Source organism: Felis catus, chromosome X, assembly GCF_018350175.1.
Source record: "Felis catus isolate Fca126 chromosome X, F.catus_Fca126_mat1.0, whole genome shotgun sequence".
Classification (NCBI taxonomy): Eukaryota; Metazoa; Chordata; class Mammalia; order Carnivora; family Felidae; genus Felis; species Felis catus.
In genome coordinates, this window is record NC_058386.1 from 28,734,928 (window position 1) to 28,752,530 (window position 17,603).

Sequence of the window (17,603 nt, forward strand, 5' to 3'; positions counted from 1 at the left end):
GTATGTATACAGTTTTAATGGTTTCTTACAATTGGAAAGAAACATGATGTGTTAATCCATTAGTTTCTTTTCCTACTCGAATTATAAAAGGTACATTTTTGTTAATTTTAAGTGCTAAAGACTTCCAAAGGGTATTTGTACCTAGGTAATATGTTTTAATGTAAACAATACACACATGAAAAATGCAAATGCACTGTGTATCTGGCCTGTAAGGTGAACATCCTATGTCATTTTCAGAACTCTGTGTGTATATGTACATAATCATATTTTTAAAAATTATCTGAGATTGTTTTCAACACTATTATTTCTAAAGTGTTAGATCGCATTGTCAAATGGTTTAGGTGAAAAGAAACTAACAGGTAATAGATCACTCCTTCCACCACTTTTGGATATGAATTAATTCAACACACATTTACTGACGTTCTTCCTAGTATGTAATAATATTCTAAGATCACTGAGAATACAAGCACATATAAGGCATGATTTGCAACATCCAGAAGAAAGTAATATAGTAGTAGAGATAATTAATCACATTATAATGCATATCATACATACTAAGTTACCACATTTGTGAAGTAGGAATGGTAATACATTCCTTCACCAACCTTTTTCTCAGAATTAAATTATTTATAAGCAATGTAATGATCATCATTTATTAGAAAAGATAATGGATATACACAAATTAACCATTCAGTGGTAGAACTGATTTATAGAAGCCATGGATGAGAATTCAACTATCCCCTATTTCTCATTCATAGTCTATATTTTAAATTTTCAAAACTGTGCATATTTCTGCAATGTGGTCCTCAAGCAGAAGGATGCCTGTAAGTTTAATTTATGTAAAACGTATCATTAAAAAAAAACATTATTTAAGACCTGGATTTTTTTCTGGTTGAGAAGTTCATTACTTTTGGCATATGAAGATCAAAAGTTGGTCACATAATCTGTTTGAGTTGAAGACAATACAATAAGGTATGCTTTCATTAAGAAAAATTAATCACAGACCTATCATCATATACTGTCATGGATAAAATGGGTCTATATCATGTCTTTTTCTTCGTTAAAGTCTTCCAGGTCAAAATAAATTGTCATGATGTCCCATAAAGACCTTTTATATACAAATAATGTACTCAAAGATAAAATATTAAAGAAAAAGTTATTGTATTAGTTTTGCAGAAACTCAATTTCATTTTGAAATTGGGTCAGAGGGCCTACTACTTCAGTAAATCAATATCATCACTCAAGCTAGTTTTTCTCATAAAATGCCTGGGTCTACCAGATGTAAGGATTTCTATAATGCATGAATGTATGTTCACATAATGCACAAAACACAGTTCATATTCACTGGTCAATAAAACACTTGTAAACATGTTTTTAATGCAAAAAGTCTCCACCTAATGAATATGGATAGGCTGTTAGACTGACTCAATAGAAGCTATTTTTGTTTTAAGGGACCCTCTGATTCCATATGTTTGAGTCATTCAACAGACATTTGTCACCCCGAGTTTGGACACATGTGCAATGGGCTCTAGGCTTATGCACATAGTTACCCAGCAACTAACTTTCCTTTTATAAATTAGCTCCATTCCAGATTAAAACAGATGAAAGATTTCCAGTCATTGTGGCCAGTACTCAGGGTGGAAAATGAGCTCAGGAAGGCAGCTATTTGAAATTGAATACTCCCTGGAATGGACATTCCGTTCTAAGTCCCCTTCAGGGAAACTCCAACAATAGCCCAAGCAGAAGCAAACAGTTGTCTTCCAGGTAGTCCAAGCCAACCGTTCACTTTCTTAGCAATCTGTCCTCAGACACCCAGCCAGAAACAAAACTCCTGTCCCATATCAAAGAACACCAGGCGCAGTATGCACATACTGTATTAACAGAAGCGATTCACCTAATTTCTACCCTCCCTGAATCTCTGTCACTTGGTATTAATGTGACAACTCCAAAGAGATCTCAGCTTTGTAGTCCCTCAAAGGAATCCCCACAAGTCAGGTTTCTTTTTAAACTAGAATGTTTCTTTTGACACTAAGAAAAAATGGGGACAACAAATTTCAGATAAACCAAAAATACCACTGATTACATCAAAGATCTAAAGTAAGCAACAAACGTTTCAGTCTGAAGTTTGTAACTTTTACAATTCACTGAGCCCTCAGGAAAAAAAAGAACGTACTTAAGAATTATCCTACTGTTTTATTATCACGTATGTGTGTGTATATGTGTGCGCATGCATTTGAATAGAATAATACCCGCCAGTATTCACTGTTAGACAGGAGCCATTTTTATCCAGGACACATGAGTTCCAAAGACAATGATTTGACAACTAAATAACAGTCAGACAAATGCTGTGGCATTTCATCATTCATATATGTGCCTACAAACAAGCAGGCACAAGTAATCCACAGATAACACATACAAACCCTTCTCTCAAAGAGCAACCTGACATTGCCAACAGAGGATGTAATTACTCGTGCAGACTTATCTGCAATGAGTTTTCAATAAGAACACAGAACAAAGATACCATATCCTGCCCTAGGGTAGTCAGGAATTTTTTTTTAATGATGTCCTATAAAAACACTAAAACAATGAATAGAAATTGTTGGTAGAAGATATGTGGTGATAGTGGTTTTTGTAAGGACATTCCAGGAAGTGGGAACAAGTCATAGGTATAAAATTACAGGACTTGTTTGTGGACCCACAATTTTATGGCTAGGGAGAAGGGTTCATGGTGGTGAAAAGCAGAAAAAACTGTGAGAGACACAAGCAGGTGCCCTACTGGAAAGTGACCTGGGTGCTGGGGCCTTGGATTTTTACCCTGTGGCTACAGCATTCTCTATAGGATGCTAAGCTACAGGCACAAGATCTGATTTGTGTTTTAGAGACATGACTGGGTAACAATGAGAAGGATGGACTTGTTTAAGACCATATTAAAACAAGGAGGTCTCAGATACACACACACACACACACACACACACACACACACACAGATGTATACACGCAAAATCAGAGATGATCTCCTGATCTATGCATCTGTTTATAGAATTTGTCATCTCTTTGGAAGTTAAATGTAAATTAGCTATTCACAAATACTACTAGTTAAAATAATACAAAGCAAAAAAAAAGTCCAATTTGTGAACACTTTGCTGCTCACCAAGGAAGTCCCATTTGTCACACCTACAACAAGTAACGTGTGAAGCGACATTATTATTCCTAATATTTTCGTGAAGTGAATCAATATTAAATATGCTCAGCTCAGTACCAGGCACTCAGTAAGCAAATAGTTGAATACTGGTTTGTCCACGATTATTTAGTTTGATAGGTAGAGTCAGGCTGAAAACTCACATAGTGTCTGGTCTTGTCCAGTTACCATGTTTGTGGACCAACATAATTTCTAAAATGCCAGCCCTTCTCATACAGGCTTTTTTGTCATAAACAACCTGAAGCACAATACCTCACAAGTTAGGGCATTTAGAACAAGGCTTAAATCACAATGGCATTTTGTTCAATAAGTGATGCATGTTCCTGTGTAATAGAAATGGATTGCATTCTAGTGGGTTAGAATTAAACCATCCTTTGTACCCTAAGTGGTGGATTCATTAATTTACAAGACTTATCTGTTGATTAGGTCTGGCGATGACACACTGGCCATCAGGACACTGAGGGCTTGTTAAAGGTTTAATGCTGTACTTAAAAAAATATTTTGCAGTAAGTACAGATTCACAAGTGTCTATGAAGAAATATGTAGGGATGTCTTGGTTCAACCCTCATCCCACCTCCCAAAGCAGTGACACCTTGGATAACTACAGTTCAGTGTCACAATTGGGGAATTATCAGTATATTCCACAGTTTCTTCAAAAGTCTACCACTTATACATGAACTCGCTTGTGTCTTGTGTGTGTATGTGTGTGTAGGTATGTGCAGGGTTATCAAGTGTACCCCTTGTATAAAAAATGCCACCATCACAATACAGAATAGGTTCATCACCAGAGGCTCTGTTGTGGCGCCCCTATATAGAACACCTCCCCCAGTCCTAACCCATGTACCCCTAAAGTCTATGAGAGTTGCTGTATTGTCAAAATTGTCTTTGTTGTATAGTTAATAGTCAGTGTCACTTTTTCTCTAATACATGTTAAAATGAAATCATAACGTCTTTATACCCAAATACGTGTCACAAGCTCTTAAAGAAAATGCATCTCGTCTTCAAGAGACAGACTAGCAAGTATAAGAAAAAAAAAGAGTAAACGAGTGATTTTTCCAGGATATCCACAGATATCAAGTCCAAGGACAACGGGAAGGCAACAACTGTAAGAGACAGGAAAAAAAATAATAGACTAGTGTGGAATCAAGGAAGAATATCTTAGGTGTGAAGGAAGCAGTTGACAGTGAGAAGTGCCATTGAGAGTCCACAAAGGTTAATGAAGGAAGGAACAAAAATATCTGGTTGGAATCCAGTAAAACAAAACAAAACCAAGAACCCAAAGACCGGAGTAAAATGGAGTATGGGAAATCAGAAAAGAGACTAAAACCCAATGACGAAATACACATCTTCATTTGACATGAACAGACATTTCTCCAAAGAAGACATACAAATGGCTAACAAATACTCAACATCACTCATCATCAGGAAAATATAAATCAGAGATACCACCTCACACCTGTCAAAATGGCTAAAATGAGCAACTCAGGAAACAACAGACTTTGGTGAGAAAGTGCAGAAAGGGGAACCCTCTTACACTGCTGGTAGGAATGCAAACTGGTGCATCCACTCTGGAAAAAAGTATGGAGAATCCCCCCAAAAGTAAAGAATAGAACTACCTTATGACCCAGCAATTACACTACTAGGTATTTATCCAGAGGATACAAAAATACTGATTTGAAGGGACATATGCACCTCAATGTCTATAGCAGCATTATCAACAATAGCCAAAGTATGGAAAGAGCCCAAAACTCCATCGACAGATGAATGGACAAAGAAAATATGGTATATATATTCGATGGACTATTACTCAACCATCAAAAAGAATGAAGTCTTGCCATTTGCAATGATGTGGAGGGAACAAGAGTATATTATGCTAAGTGAAATTAAGTCAGAGAAGAGCAAATAACATATGATATCACACATATGTGGAATTTAAGAAAGAAGACAGATGACCACTGGGAAAAGACAAGAAAAACAAAATAAGAAAACACCGGAGAGGGAGGCAAACCATAAGAGACTCTTAACTACAGAGAACAAATTGAAGGTTGCAGGAGGAGAGGTAGATGGGGGATGGAGTAAATAGCATTAAGGAGGGCACTTGTGATGAGCACTGGGTGTTGTAGGTAAGTAATGAATTACTGAATTCTATTCCTGAAACTAAACACACACACACACACACACACACACACACACACACACACACACACACACACAAATATTCATTGTACACACTAAGCTTCGACCAGAACTAAAGTGCTTTTGTTGTCATATGAAACGCAATCAAATTATTATTATAACATGTTCATATATGTAAATGGCTGTAATTACAAAGTACTACACACCAATTCTCTTTTTCAAAAATACTTCTGTGCCTGGTTCTGGAAAAACAATGGTGACAAAACCAACTGAGTTATGTGGGTTCATGGAACTTACCACATACTCTGAGTGATGATCCCTGAATAGTAAACACACACACACACACACACACACACACACACACACACACGAATATGTATACATATATATGTATGAGGTAGGTTCTGGACAAAGAGAAAAGCCTATCCAAAAGCCTTATGGTGGAAAGAAGTGGGGTCTATTCAAGGAATAGAAAGAAAAACAGTAACGTGGTAAGGAAAGGGAAGTATTACAGGAGATGGGACAGGAGAGGAAGACAGTGTCTAGATCTTGTTTTATTTTGTTTTGTTTTCCTAGCAACGAGCTGAAGCTACTAAAGTGACTGAATGTGCACTAATACTGTCAAACTGAGATGAATGGATGGATTTTAGAGAACAGATTAGAGGGAATGGAGAAGAGGCAATGCAAAGAACCAGAATGGATACTGCTGCCATATTCCAAGGAAGTGAAAGCTACTTGGGCTAGACTAATGGTAGAGGAGATGAAAAGAAGTGGCTCAAAAGAGACTAGGGAGATAAAACCCAAGTAATCAATGGTTTAGACACAAGTGGTTGAGAGGTAAGAGTTTCAAGGATATAATAGGTTTCAAGAGCTTGTCAAACTGCAATGGTAGCACATCCAGTGATAAAGCGAACAATGGGAAAAGATTACGTTTTACTGACAAAAAGTTTTGTTTGGGGCACATAGAGGTGACTTTGTCACATACAAACAGAGATGCCAACGAGGCAGGTGAAATTGCAGTTCTCGAAGTTACTCGAGAAATCTGAGCTTGAGGTATATATAACTTGGTTAGTTATCTGCACATACGTGTTAGTAAGTCAAGGGCATGGGTGCAATGACCAAGGAAGGGATTACAGACAGAGAAGACACTCACGCTGAGAGTGAGCCCTGAGAAATCCTAATACTTAAAGGCTGAGTACAGAGAATTAGCCTGTAAAGTAGACTGAACAGAAATACCCAAAGAAATGGGAAAGAAACCAGGAGAGTGGAACACACAGAGCTCAAGGACACACAACATTTTTAAAAAGGGAGAAAATGGCCAATGATGGAACTGCTATGAGCTCAAGAAAGCAGATGGAAATTTTCTCAATTGGTTTTAATGACATGACATTCTGTATTTCACCAGAACTACATCGACTGCAGTTTGAAAAAAAATAACATGATCATAAAATTGTAAGGAAAAATATCAATATCTAGTCCAACTGATGGATATAAAGAATACAAAGGTAGTATTTTGGGTTTTTTTGTATTTATCACTTTGTGATTGTATGATAATCTTCAGAAAATGGGTAAGTGGGACTATCAAAAATCCACTAATAGTTACCTGTAATGTTTAATATTGAAATTAAAGGACTAATAGCTCCTTAAGGAATAAATAACAGGTTTTTTTTTGTTGTTTTTCCAACTGTGTTGTAGTGTTTAAGTTTTCTGAGTGGCAGCATTGTTTTCAGTTATGCTTTAACAGTACTTATTGATTTTATAGGTAATAGTCAAGCCAAACACTTTTGTATGCAAACCATTTTATTTCTAGACTGTGTGTGTGCGTGTGTGTGTGTGTGTGTGTGTGTGTGTGTGTGAGAGAGAGAGAGAGAGAGAGAGAGAGAGAGAGAGAGAGAGAGAGAGATCTATTCATACCACTAATATTGAATAGTGCTATGCACACACAAGGTACTGTCAATAACTGTTCATGTAGGATAGATTAATGCCTCATTAGTCCTTGTCTATGCATCACCACTCCTTCTACTCATTCTCTAATTCACATCTCCATATGCCCATACTCTAAGGACTATTTATAGAGATAGATTTAGTGAAAACCTCCATAATCACATCATCCACAAGTAATCATTTATGGCTAATTTGTACCATGCTTTGTAACTCTCTTGACATATTACAGTAGTTGTATTTATATGCATGTGTGTGTTGAGTGTGTACATGTGTGCACCTACAGAGGTATAATCTCAAAGAAGTCAGACATATTATAGCAGGTGTTCACCAATGTTTAGCTATAAGTAAAAACCTAATAGTAAAAAAAATTGTTCAATACCATATTAATATTCCATCTAGTCCTACTTCACCCACAGCTAAGTGGTAAGTACATTACACTCATCCATGACTAAATTTCAATTACTTGACTGCCTTGTATCTCTTCAGTACAATTCTAGTTTTATTTAAACTGAATTGTCAATGTTTTCTAAGTATTTTTACCATTTTTCCAGATTTAAGAATAATCAATTTTACTAATGGTTCTCAAGAAATTTTAGACATTTCTCCAATAAGCATCTATATTAACTAAAATAGCATTAAATAAAGTGCAAACTTACCTTGTCATATCTGTGCAATTCTGTATTCTCTAAAGGATGATTTTTCATATTGCTTAACAACTCTGACTGAGCAATTGAAATTCAGACTATGATAAATGTTTTACACTGAAGTCTCATTTCATTATACAGCAGTCAGTTGAAATGGGGTTTCCGAAGAAGGTATTTTTAGGAAGTGCAGAGTACAGGAAAAAGCTGAATACATTACACAATTTAAATATTTATTGAAGCTTTTCTACTAAGGCAACATTTTGGTGCTATCTCACAGAAATAGCAATCTGGGAAAGAAAATTAGGGGTAAATAGATAGCAGACACTGTGGAAACCAAGACACCTGGTGTTTCAAGTGAGATCCTCATTCATAAAGTCATTAAATGGGAGATTGAAAGAACACTCCTCTTTACTGAAATATTAGTTTCCTTAGGATTTTATCATTCTACCTAGATGCTTCTTTGATAATTTTTTGCCATGCTCTTGTCTTCCATCTTGAATTCCTGTCCTCCTTCTCACATTCCATGATCTTTCTAGTTGGTCTCATCCATCCTACATAGCTCATACATCAAATCCTCAATAGTGACTTTGTTTCTAGGCTCACAGTCCCTATCTACAGCACACATACTCTTCATAAAAAATTCAACACCCACATCCCCAATCCTTCCCATCATTCCAACTTTCCTCCAAGTCTTGTAAATGGCACCCTTATCCACCCAGTTCTACATGCCATGGAAGACAACACACCCAATTCAACACCAATTCCTATTTACTCTATCTCATAACTAAATCTTGGATAAATCCACTTCTATCAACTCTACTGTCACCATTTTCGTCACCACCACCTTCTGCCTCTGCAGAAGCTACCAGATTGATAGCCCCTCATCTACTTTTAACACCTCCTAATCCTTTCTTCACCGAACAGAGTGATATCAAGGAGAAAAGCTCCACAAATATGTTCCTATCACTGCCTTACCTGAAATGCTAAAACGCTGTCCAATGATCTTATTATGAAGAAAAAATATCATCCCCATGGGCTCTAAGGCTTTGAGTGATCAGACCCCAGCTCACCATTTCAGCACCATGTGTGTTCCAAACTTGCCCTGACTTACTATACTCAAGGAAAATTCACCTTCTTTTAGTTCTTTCATACCAAGTTGTATCTTCACATATGTTGTTCCCTCAGAATGTAAACATTTTTCCTCCCTCTTTTCCCCTTTGACCACTTATCCCAATCCCATTCTTCTTTGTGTTACTCTGAATGTAATTTATCCCAGGAATCTCTCCCCAACTTAATACCAGTGTACATCTCACTATTATATATTCTTATAACAACGTGTGCCTTATTCTCCAGCGCTTATCACAAACGCAATCTAAATAGTGTACCTATAGATACAGATATATTCTCTAATTCTAATCTCAGTAACTTCACTTGTTTAGAACACTATCTCCAGACAACAGCACAGTACCAGGCACAAAGTAGGCACTCAATACATATTAGTTTCATGAATAAATGGATGAGAAACAAACCTTTACTTCTTTACACAATGGTCACCCAAACCCAATACAATACAAACTTTGCAGAGTCACTTCTTTTGATACTTTTATTTCTGATTTTGAGAGCAACTCTGTTTCCAGGCATTTAAAGTAAAACACTGCAAAATCCACAGGCTTGAGCGCAGTGAACTCTGTGGTAACACTTGGTGCTCTCTGACATAGCCCATTAGAGATGGGGTGTGTACACCTAATCCAAAGGAATCCTCTAGCTCTTCAGCAGCTGTTCACATGGCTCCTGACCTGCCCTTTGGGCTCTACTAAAACAGGATTCCCCAGCTGTCTGAGCTTCCAGTAAGCTCTTTCAGTTAACCAGCTACAAGCCAACATTGCTTGTATCTGGTTGCATTCTCTCAACCTGGATTTTCCCTTTTCCTTCCAAGTTGTTTTCCAATAGATGGGAAAGATTGAGATTTACCACTTCCATGGACAGTTTTGTAAGTTCTTCAGACCTTTTGATAACATTATTTCTAATACTGCTCCCCCCAAAACATGAGTGTAAAAAGGAATTACTCAACTTGCCTCTGATGAAAATACTTTGACAGTTCGGATTGTGTGACTTTTCTCTTTCTTATGTCTTTAGTTTGACCTCATACAGTTTCTGAGGCAAAAGACCTGTACTTGTAACAGTGTGCTGACTCCCATGCCCTTTCAGTCAGCCCTTAGTTCAGACTAAGGTAGTACTGCTGCTGTAATCTGATAAAGGAGCAGACAAGTGGTGTGCAAATAAAGACGCGTGCCAAGAATGAGCAAAAAGCCACTGATGTTTATGCCCTTTTATAGTCCTGATTCAATGACAGTCTTAGCCAAAAACAGAGTGGAAGGGGGGGGGGCAGCAATTTAAAGCAAAACAAAGCAAAAGCCAAGGAGAGGGTGACAACATTAAAAGGATAACTCCTTCATTTTCCCATAATTGGACATAGGAGATTACGATGCTAATTGTGCTCAATACTGGTCTTCTGAAAACATAAGTTATTTCACAGTGGGAGAGACAGAGTACATTTAACAGGTGAAAGTAGACTGGCAAAATATTTTACATTATGTTGGTATATGTAAATTCCTTGCTGGTTGCAATGCCAATTAATGGGTTGAGTATTTATTAAATATAAACTAAAAGCATGACAATTCAAACATGTATTTTTGTAAAGTTTCTTTAAAATCATGTTAACCCTATTTAAAACCCATTTAATTATCAACATTTTTTACTTTATTACATGGATAAGCATTGGCTTTTATCATGCAGTTTAATATTCCTCCTATTCATTAAAACAACCAAATTACCTACTAAAATTACCTACTAAAATAAAATAAACCAAAATAAGCAAAAATAGGAGCAAAGCTCTTCTTCAGATTCTTGAACAGTAACATAAGACTAAATGTTTTTAACTAACCTTAAACATATTCAGATTTCAAAACTGATGTATAAAAGATCAATTTTCCAACATTTTAGACTAAAAGCATATTAACTTAAAATTATACGGAATAAAAATTTTGAATTGGAAGTTCTGGAAGAGTCATTTACGAACAACAAATACAATAGCAGCATCAACATTTTACCAGCAGAGCAAAGAAATGACAGTTCCATTCCAGTTAAAGGATAATTGTCAATTTGCCCCCACCTTCCATTACTGAAGAATGGCGTACATAATAACAAAGCAAAAGTAAGGCACTGAGGCAGAAGGCAAAAGATAATAAAGGAGACAGGGAAGAAATTGATTTCCAAACTCAATCCAGACTGCTAAGAACATTTTTTTTTTCCCTCAGGTCTTAATATCATTACCTATACGATGCAAAATCCCTTCAGGGAATGTAAGGCTCGAGAAAAATGCCCTATGTGTTCTTTCACCTATTACAATTCCCAGGTATTTTGAACACGTGATACTAGAATAACGAAAGATTGAGCAAAGATTTGAACAGACATTGTTTTTTAAAATAGCAGGCTAAGTAGGGGTGCCTGTGTGGCTCAGTCAGTTAAGGGTCGGACTTCAGCTGAGGTCATGATCTCATGGTTTGTGAGTTCAAGTCCCATTTTGGGCTCTATGCTGCAGCTTAGAGCCTGGAGCCTGCTTGGAGTTCTTTGTCTCCCTCTCTCCCTGACCTTCCCTCACTTCCACTTTTATCTCTCTTTCTCTCAAAAAATAAACAAACATTAAATAAAAATGGCAGCCTAAGTAGAAGGCTTGAGCAATGCCAGAGCGGGTATTCCCTTTTGGATTTGCTAATGCTCATGTGCAACAAGTTGTGCTGCCTTAAGATGAGGACTCTTTTAAGCATGAGCAAGCAGGGCCATTTTCTTCTCTTCATTCTCATCCTGCCTGCTTCCTATTTAAGAACTGTGGCTGAGAAATTTAAGATACCTGCTAACACCAGAGCCAAGATTTTTGTGCCCCCCTCCCCTGCCCCATAATTATGGTGGCAATGTTGAATGGAGAAAGAGAGAGACGAGACCACGTTGTCCCTGAGATTTACTGTTCCTGAATCTCTGGACAGACACCTGGTTTTAAAAAGGTACCTGCAAAATTCTATTATGCTGTTATATATGGCAAAAATCAGCTCTTTATACTACAAATGCCAGAAAAAAGTAAACCAAATCATTTTAGCTGTTCCTCTTCTAACTATAATTTGCATAAGAGTGATTCACAAAGAGCAGGGCTACTGTCCCCTTCAAGACAGGATATGAAAATCTATAAAATACATATTCACTTTTAATATTAACTAGAGGGAACATGAAACTTTACAAAGGAAAACATTTTAAGAAAACTTCTACATGTGACTTAAGTAGACAAACCCTTCCAAAATTGGTGAAATAATTATTCACGCACACTGCCAATTTAACTTTCATATCTGTATGTAAATTAAACTGCAGAGCTCCAAATATGTGTTATGAATATTACTGTGTCAATATTGTACAGAGTGCAACTCCAAGAAGTTTAACTAAGACATGTGTTTAAGTGAGGCCAAAGGTGAAGACCGCAGATGTTTGTTGGCCTGTTTGTGGTATCAAGCTTGGTTGGCTGCATGGTGCAGGCTCCCCAAAGAGAAACGTTTTCATGAAATTCTGCTATGGAACTTGGTTGCATTTAATAATGATCATAAAAAATGTCTCTTCATTTCCCATACCGCAGCCCACAACCCTCCCAACAAAATGTTCCATTATGAGCCAAGTGCCTTGATAACACAACACACATCTCCTAGGACTAGAGCAAGACTTTGTGAGAAAGAAAACCACAGCCTCCCTCTGAATCCAATCAAAACCTGAATGTGCTTTATGAAAATAAACCAAGGTCATCGTTATTCTTCTCATCGTGATTTGGCTTGCCTTCAAATTACATACTCTGTATATGTGAAATAACTGTACCGCCTCCATTAACTGAGTTTGCCATCATTTTAATCAATGTATCTTTTCAGAACGAAAGGCAGAAATGTCAAATTGCGACCGTTATACATTCTTTTAACTCTCTGATCTGCATTAAATAAAAGCCGGTCTTTGAGAAGTAATGCGGGCCTTAAAGAAATATAATTGGCATCAATTGCATTTTAAAATGTAACTGGGAAAAGATTCAACAACAACGAGTCTCTTCATATGGAGGTGGTTTCCCATGAAGCTTCTGAAGGTTAAGCCTTGAGGCCCATCACTTTATGCGGGCTCTTCCCAAGGTCCTACCTGATTTTGTATGCATAATTTTGTATTATTTTTCTTAAAAGACCCCGCTCCCTCAAATTATAAAATCCCAGGCCCTTTAAAACCTAAGTTGACGTCTTCCTTCATGGTTCATTATATTTTGTCAGACAGAGGACAATTTGTCAATTTCTTACAAAATGACAGGTGTCTAAAATAGAAAATGAACAACATGAACAGAAAATTCTCTTCAAAGAAAGGTTAATTTCCAATGACTCTTCAATGGCTTTAGTACTCTGTGATTTAAATGTGTATGCATGCATTTATATAAACATATATACTCACACCAAAATACCATGTTTCCTGTATTTGCAATGGAAGAAAAATAGTTTAATAAAAATATGATAAATCATTTTTAGTAAGTTAGATATTACAGTAGAAGGTGGAAAGGGAAGGAAAGTTTGGGAAATCGCTTTTATTCTCGTGGTAAAGCCATGATGAAACATAGTAAAATAGAGATTTTAAAAACCCTGACTTTTCGAAGACAACGAAGATTTAAATCTCTTTTATTAAACCACACAAGTGGTTAAGAACTTGACAATTTGTTTCTCATGTAACAAATGACTTGAACTACAAGGATTTCAAATGAATCCTTCAGAACTAAAGAGGAAACTCTATTAATATCTCTGTCCAAATTATGAATTTATATTTCAGTACTGTCTAGCTGGGGTAGTGTCAACCAATACATTTTTTTCCCTTAAATAACCTGAATTTGCACAAAGGACATGGTAATCGTCAAGTTTACAGTAACTACAACATGACATTCTCTATTGCACTGTCAATAATGTTATGCCATGTGAAAGACACAGAAAACTTCTTATTTGGTTAAAATATATATTATCTATGTAGATCAGCAATGTATCTTTCACAGTTAAGATGCCTTTAGAAGACTCTGCAAATAAAATCATTCTAAAAGATGATTTTATTAGACCTCAAGATAATTTATATTCTTTAAGAACTTCCAATGAAATGTATAGTTGCAATAAATGATTTGAGTAACTCTTTGCAATGCAATATTTGAGCAGTTCTAAAAGTAAACAATATTTATGTTAATAATACACTGATCTTCTGGCAACGACTTTCATTAAAAACAAACCACATGTACTCTTTTCAGTTTTTCAAACTATGGCAATTTAAAAGAAACACACATTCAAATGTCAATACATTCAAACAGAAGTGTATCAGGTGGTAAAAGTTAACGTGTAATAGAACTGTGTGAATCTCTTCATATTCTCTTCACAAACCCACTGTCATGCAGCCTAAGTATTACCTGATAGCTTTAAAATGTACTTTAATCAAGTCCTACAAAACTTGTCCCCAAAAGGTTAGCTTTCTTCAAATTCTGTAAGAATTTAAAGCTGCTTCAATATCCATGCCAAAGCAGAGACTCCCTTTACCCTTACTTCATTCCAGAGTTGCAGCTTTGCTATTTTTCCAAAATCACTCTATAAACTGGTTTATGGTTTTCAGTGTATAGGTCTATCAATTGATCAATCAATATGTGTGTACTGCAAAGAATATATGCTGTTGTATTTTTGTAATATTAGTAAATGGAATAGTTTTTCAACCAGAAAGCAGTTCTGAGGCTCACCAAATAAGTTCATAAAATAAGGAAATTTCATTAAAACACATTTACTATAAAATCTGGTAGCACCTAATGTCAATCAATAAATGCCCAATGTTTTTTTTTTCCACCAACAGTTTTTTCTGAGGCCAAAGTTCTGTTCTGAACTTTGAACATAAGTTTTCAAGAATTACTTAATTGGAGAGGTTTACTTTATCATTGTTAATTATAGGCATCACCATCAAATCTGTTTCAGAATGGTTATAATCCACCAAAGGCGGGGGGGGGGGGGCGGGGAGAAAATCCCCTCCATCCATCTCTTTGGGACACTCTGTATTCCTCATATATTATTTTTATATATTATTTTTGCTATTGTGCCACAGTCAATTTTTAACTTTTTCATTAGTCATCATGACTTTCTTAAAATAAACAAAATAGATCTGCTTTATATAAAAGCCAAACTAAAAAGACTAACTGAAAAGTTAGGTCATACTAGATATAAAACAACATGGTGAGCTTAGTGTGAAATAATTAGAAGTCTCTCATGCTTTTATGTTGTATTCTTGACAAAAATGCCTGGTCACTTGCCAACAGAGATCGTATCATTATTTGAAGGAATTTTCATGATACGCTACAGAACATAACATTCACAATACTAAATATAATATGAGAAAAGAACTTTTAAATTAAATATTTATCAATCCTTTTCTCTGCCCCCATTTATCCATTACAATTCATTTTGTTTTCAATTTTTCCCCCAAGATGTGTTACATAGAATTTTTCTGACCTTGGGGTCTCCATGCATTATTCCCATACCACAATTAGTTCATTGAGAAGATATGGTAGGTCACTGACCCACATGTAACCATTACTGAATAGAGAAGTGTCAAATAATCAAGATAATAACTCAGATATACAAACTATTTCACAGCAATTAAAATAGTTTGCTACAAGTACTCCAGGCCAATTACCCATATTCTATTCCTTTAGTGGTTTCTTGAATAAGAAATACCTGCTTGATTGTATTTGCAAAGAAAACACTTTAAACTCTACTTTTCTCCTGAAAAGTTTTCCCAATGTGAAACATGTACACCTGCACACATATATGTGTACATTACAGAGAAGATAACATTTATGCTTATTCACAGACCACTATAATACTTTAAAATCAATCTGCCTTATCAGTGCGCTTGCCACAAATTGTAAGTTATGCCATGGGGAAAATATTTTCAATTACTTTGTACTTACAACACTCGTCTACTTCTTCCCACCAAAGCATTTGGGGAAAAAAAAAGTATCTATCACCGCAGCAACAAATATCTTGGTAAATGTGCTCCCAACTTAGGTGCTCCGATAGGTTTAGGAATGATGAGAAATCAACCAACTTCAGCAGCCTTTTAAAAAATAACAATTCAGTTTTTCCTATTCGTTTTTCTCTGAAGCCAAATGCCTCCAAGATCAGAGTCCTGTAAGGGGAAAGTGAGTGATCCCAACACTGAGTGAGTCAACGGAGTAACTGATGCCAGGATTCTGTAGAGGCCCCTGGATATTTCAAATTCCAGGACCTGCGCACAAGCAAGTGACCCGCCTTCTCTCTCAAGTTGGTTTCCCATAATAGGACTGCCCATGGTCACTACAAATAAGGTTGTGCTGCGAGCATGGCAAAGCCCTGTGAAGTCAAATAATGTTCAAGTGTGATCTGATTAATATCCAAACAAGAACAGCACAGTGGACACAGTACTTGCTCTCAAAGGCTTCTAAACATAAAAACTCTTCAGACAAAACTACAACATTTTCTGTAACTTCTATACACATTTCTAAAGTAAGAGAGCAGAAAATCCTAATCCAGAAAAGACTTTTAAATGCCTTTCCTGTTTTTCCCATTTCAACAACGCAAAAATTTCACTCTACTGAACAAAAAGAAATGCCCAGAATAATCTCTGCATTCATTATGTATCCACTGTCTATGAAACTTAATTTCTACCCTGGAGATCTTGTCAGAAGTCATGTATTGATGATGCCAACAGTCTGTAAGAAAAGCAGCAGCAGAATGTAGCAGCTGAGCTCTGAAGGCAGAATGTGTATAGCTCTCAGGGGACAAGGTTTATTCTAAAATACAGAATACTCTTATAATTGAATCAAGAAATCTTCCTAAAATGCTAAATTCCCGCAGTACCTTAAGATAAAACTTTACTAACAAATCACTCTTTCTTCAATTTCTTTGGTGGCAATTATTGAAATACCATTCTCTTAGACACTGGGTTCAATATTAGTTACTTAATGGTTCGCAAAAAGAAGTTTTCTCTATTAAATGGAAACAGTTTTAATAGGCGACTCGGCATGTTTGTAAATGATTCTTTGCCAGTAGAAGACTTCTTTCTTATTTTTAATGCAACAGGTGAACCCATTTTTTATAAGAAACACTGGTTTAACTTTTTAGAAAGTTATTTGTTTTCTAATAATACTCTGAGCTAAAATCATTTCACTATTTTTATAATACTGTTTGTTGAAGTGACAGACTCATTTTTCTATGTCAAGCATTCCAATGCTTGGCAGAAAAATAAATTATAGATAAAAATAGAAAAAAAAACCCTGGCATACTGAATCAGAGTATGATGTTTACCTTAATAGTTATACATTTCCTATTTTAGAATATCATTATCATAATATCACCATTCCCGACAACAAAATCAATAGGAAATAAAGCACAGGGCTTAATTTGTAGGTAATTGTACTTAAGTTACTATTATCCAAAATATATTTACAATATTCTCTGTAAGTCATTTCCTCCTCTTAGTGTGGTCATCTAAATATGTGTATATGCAACAATTTCATAAAACAAAATTAAAATGGTTTTTGACCAACATGGAACCAAGTCTGCATT

At 35.9% G+C, this 17,603-nt stretch overlaps 1 protein-coding gene across 8 annotated transcripts in view; it reads right to left on the reverse strand.

Annotated features, from left to right (window-relative positions):
• DMD (dystrophin) overlaps positions 1-17,603 on the reverse strand; it is a 2,379,610-nt gene that overhangs the window by 1,993,668 nt on the left and 368,339 nt on the right. The window contains exon 1 of one of the 8 annotated variants that reach the window (XM_045050794.1): positions 15,968-16,252. The exons of the other annotated variants lie outside the window; for them this stretch is intronic. Within the exon in view, the coding sequence (XP_044906729.1) occupies positions 15,968-15,998 (31 nt within the window). The 5' untranslated portion in view covers positions 15,999-16,252. Of the gene's footprint in view, positions 1-15,967; positions 16,253-17,603 lie in introns of those variants that run through there. 8 annotated transcript variants of the gene reach the window in all.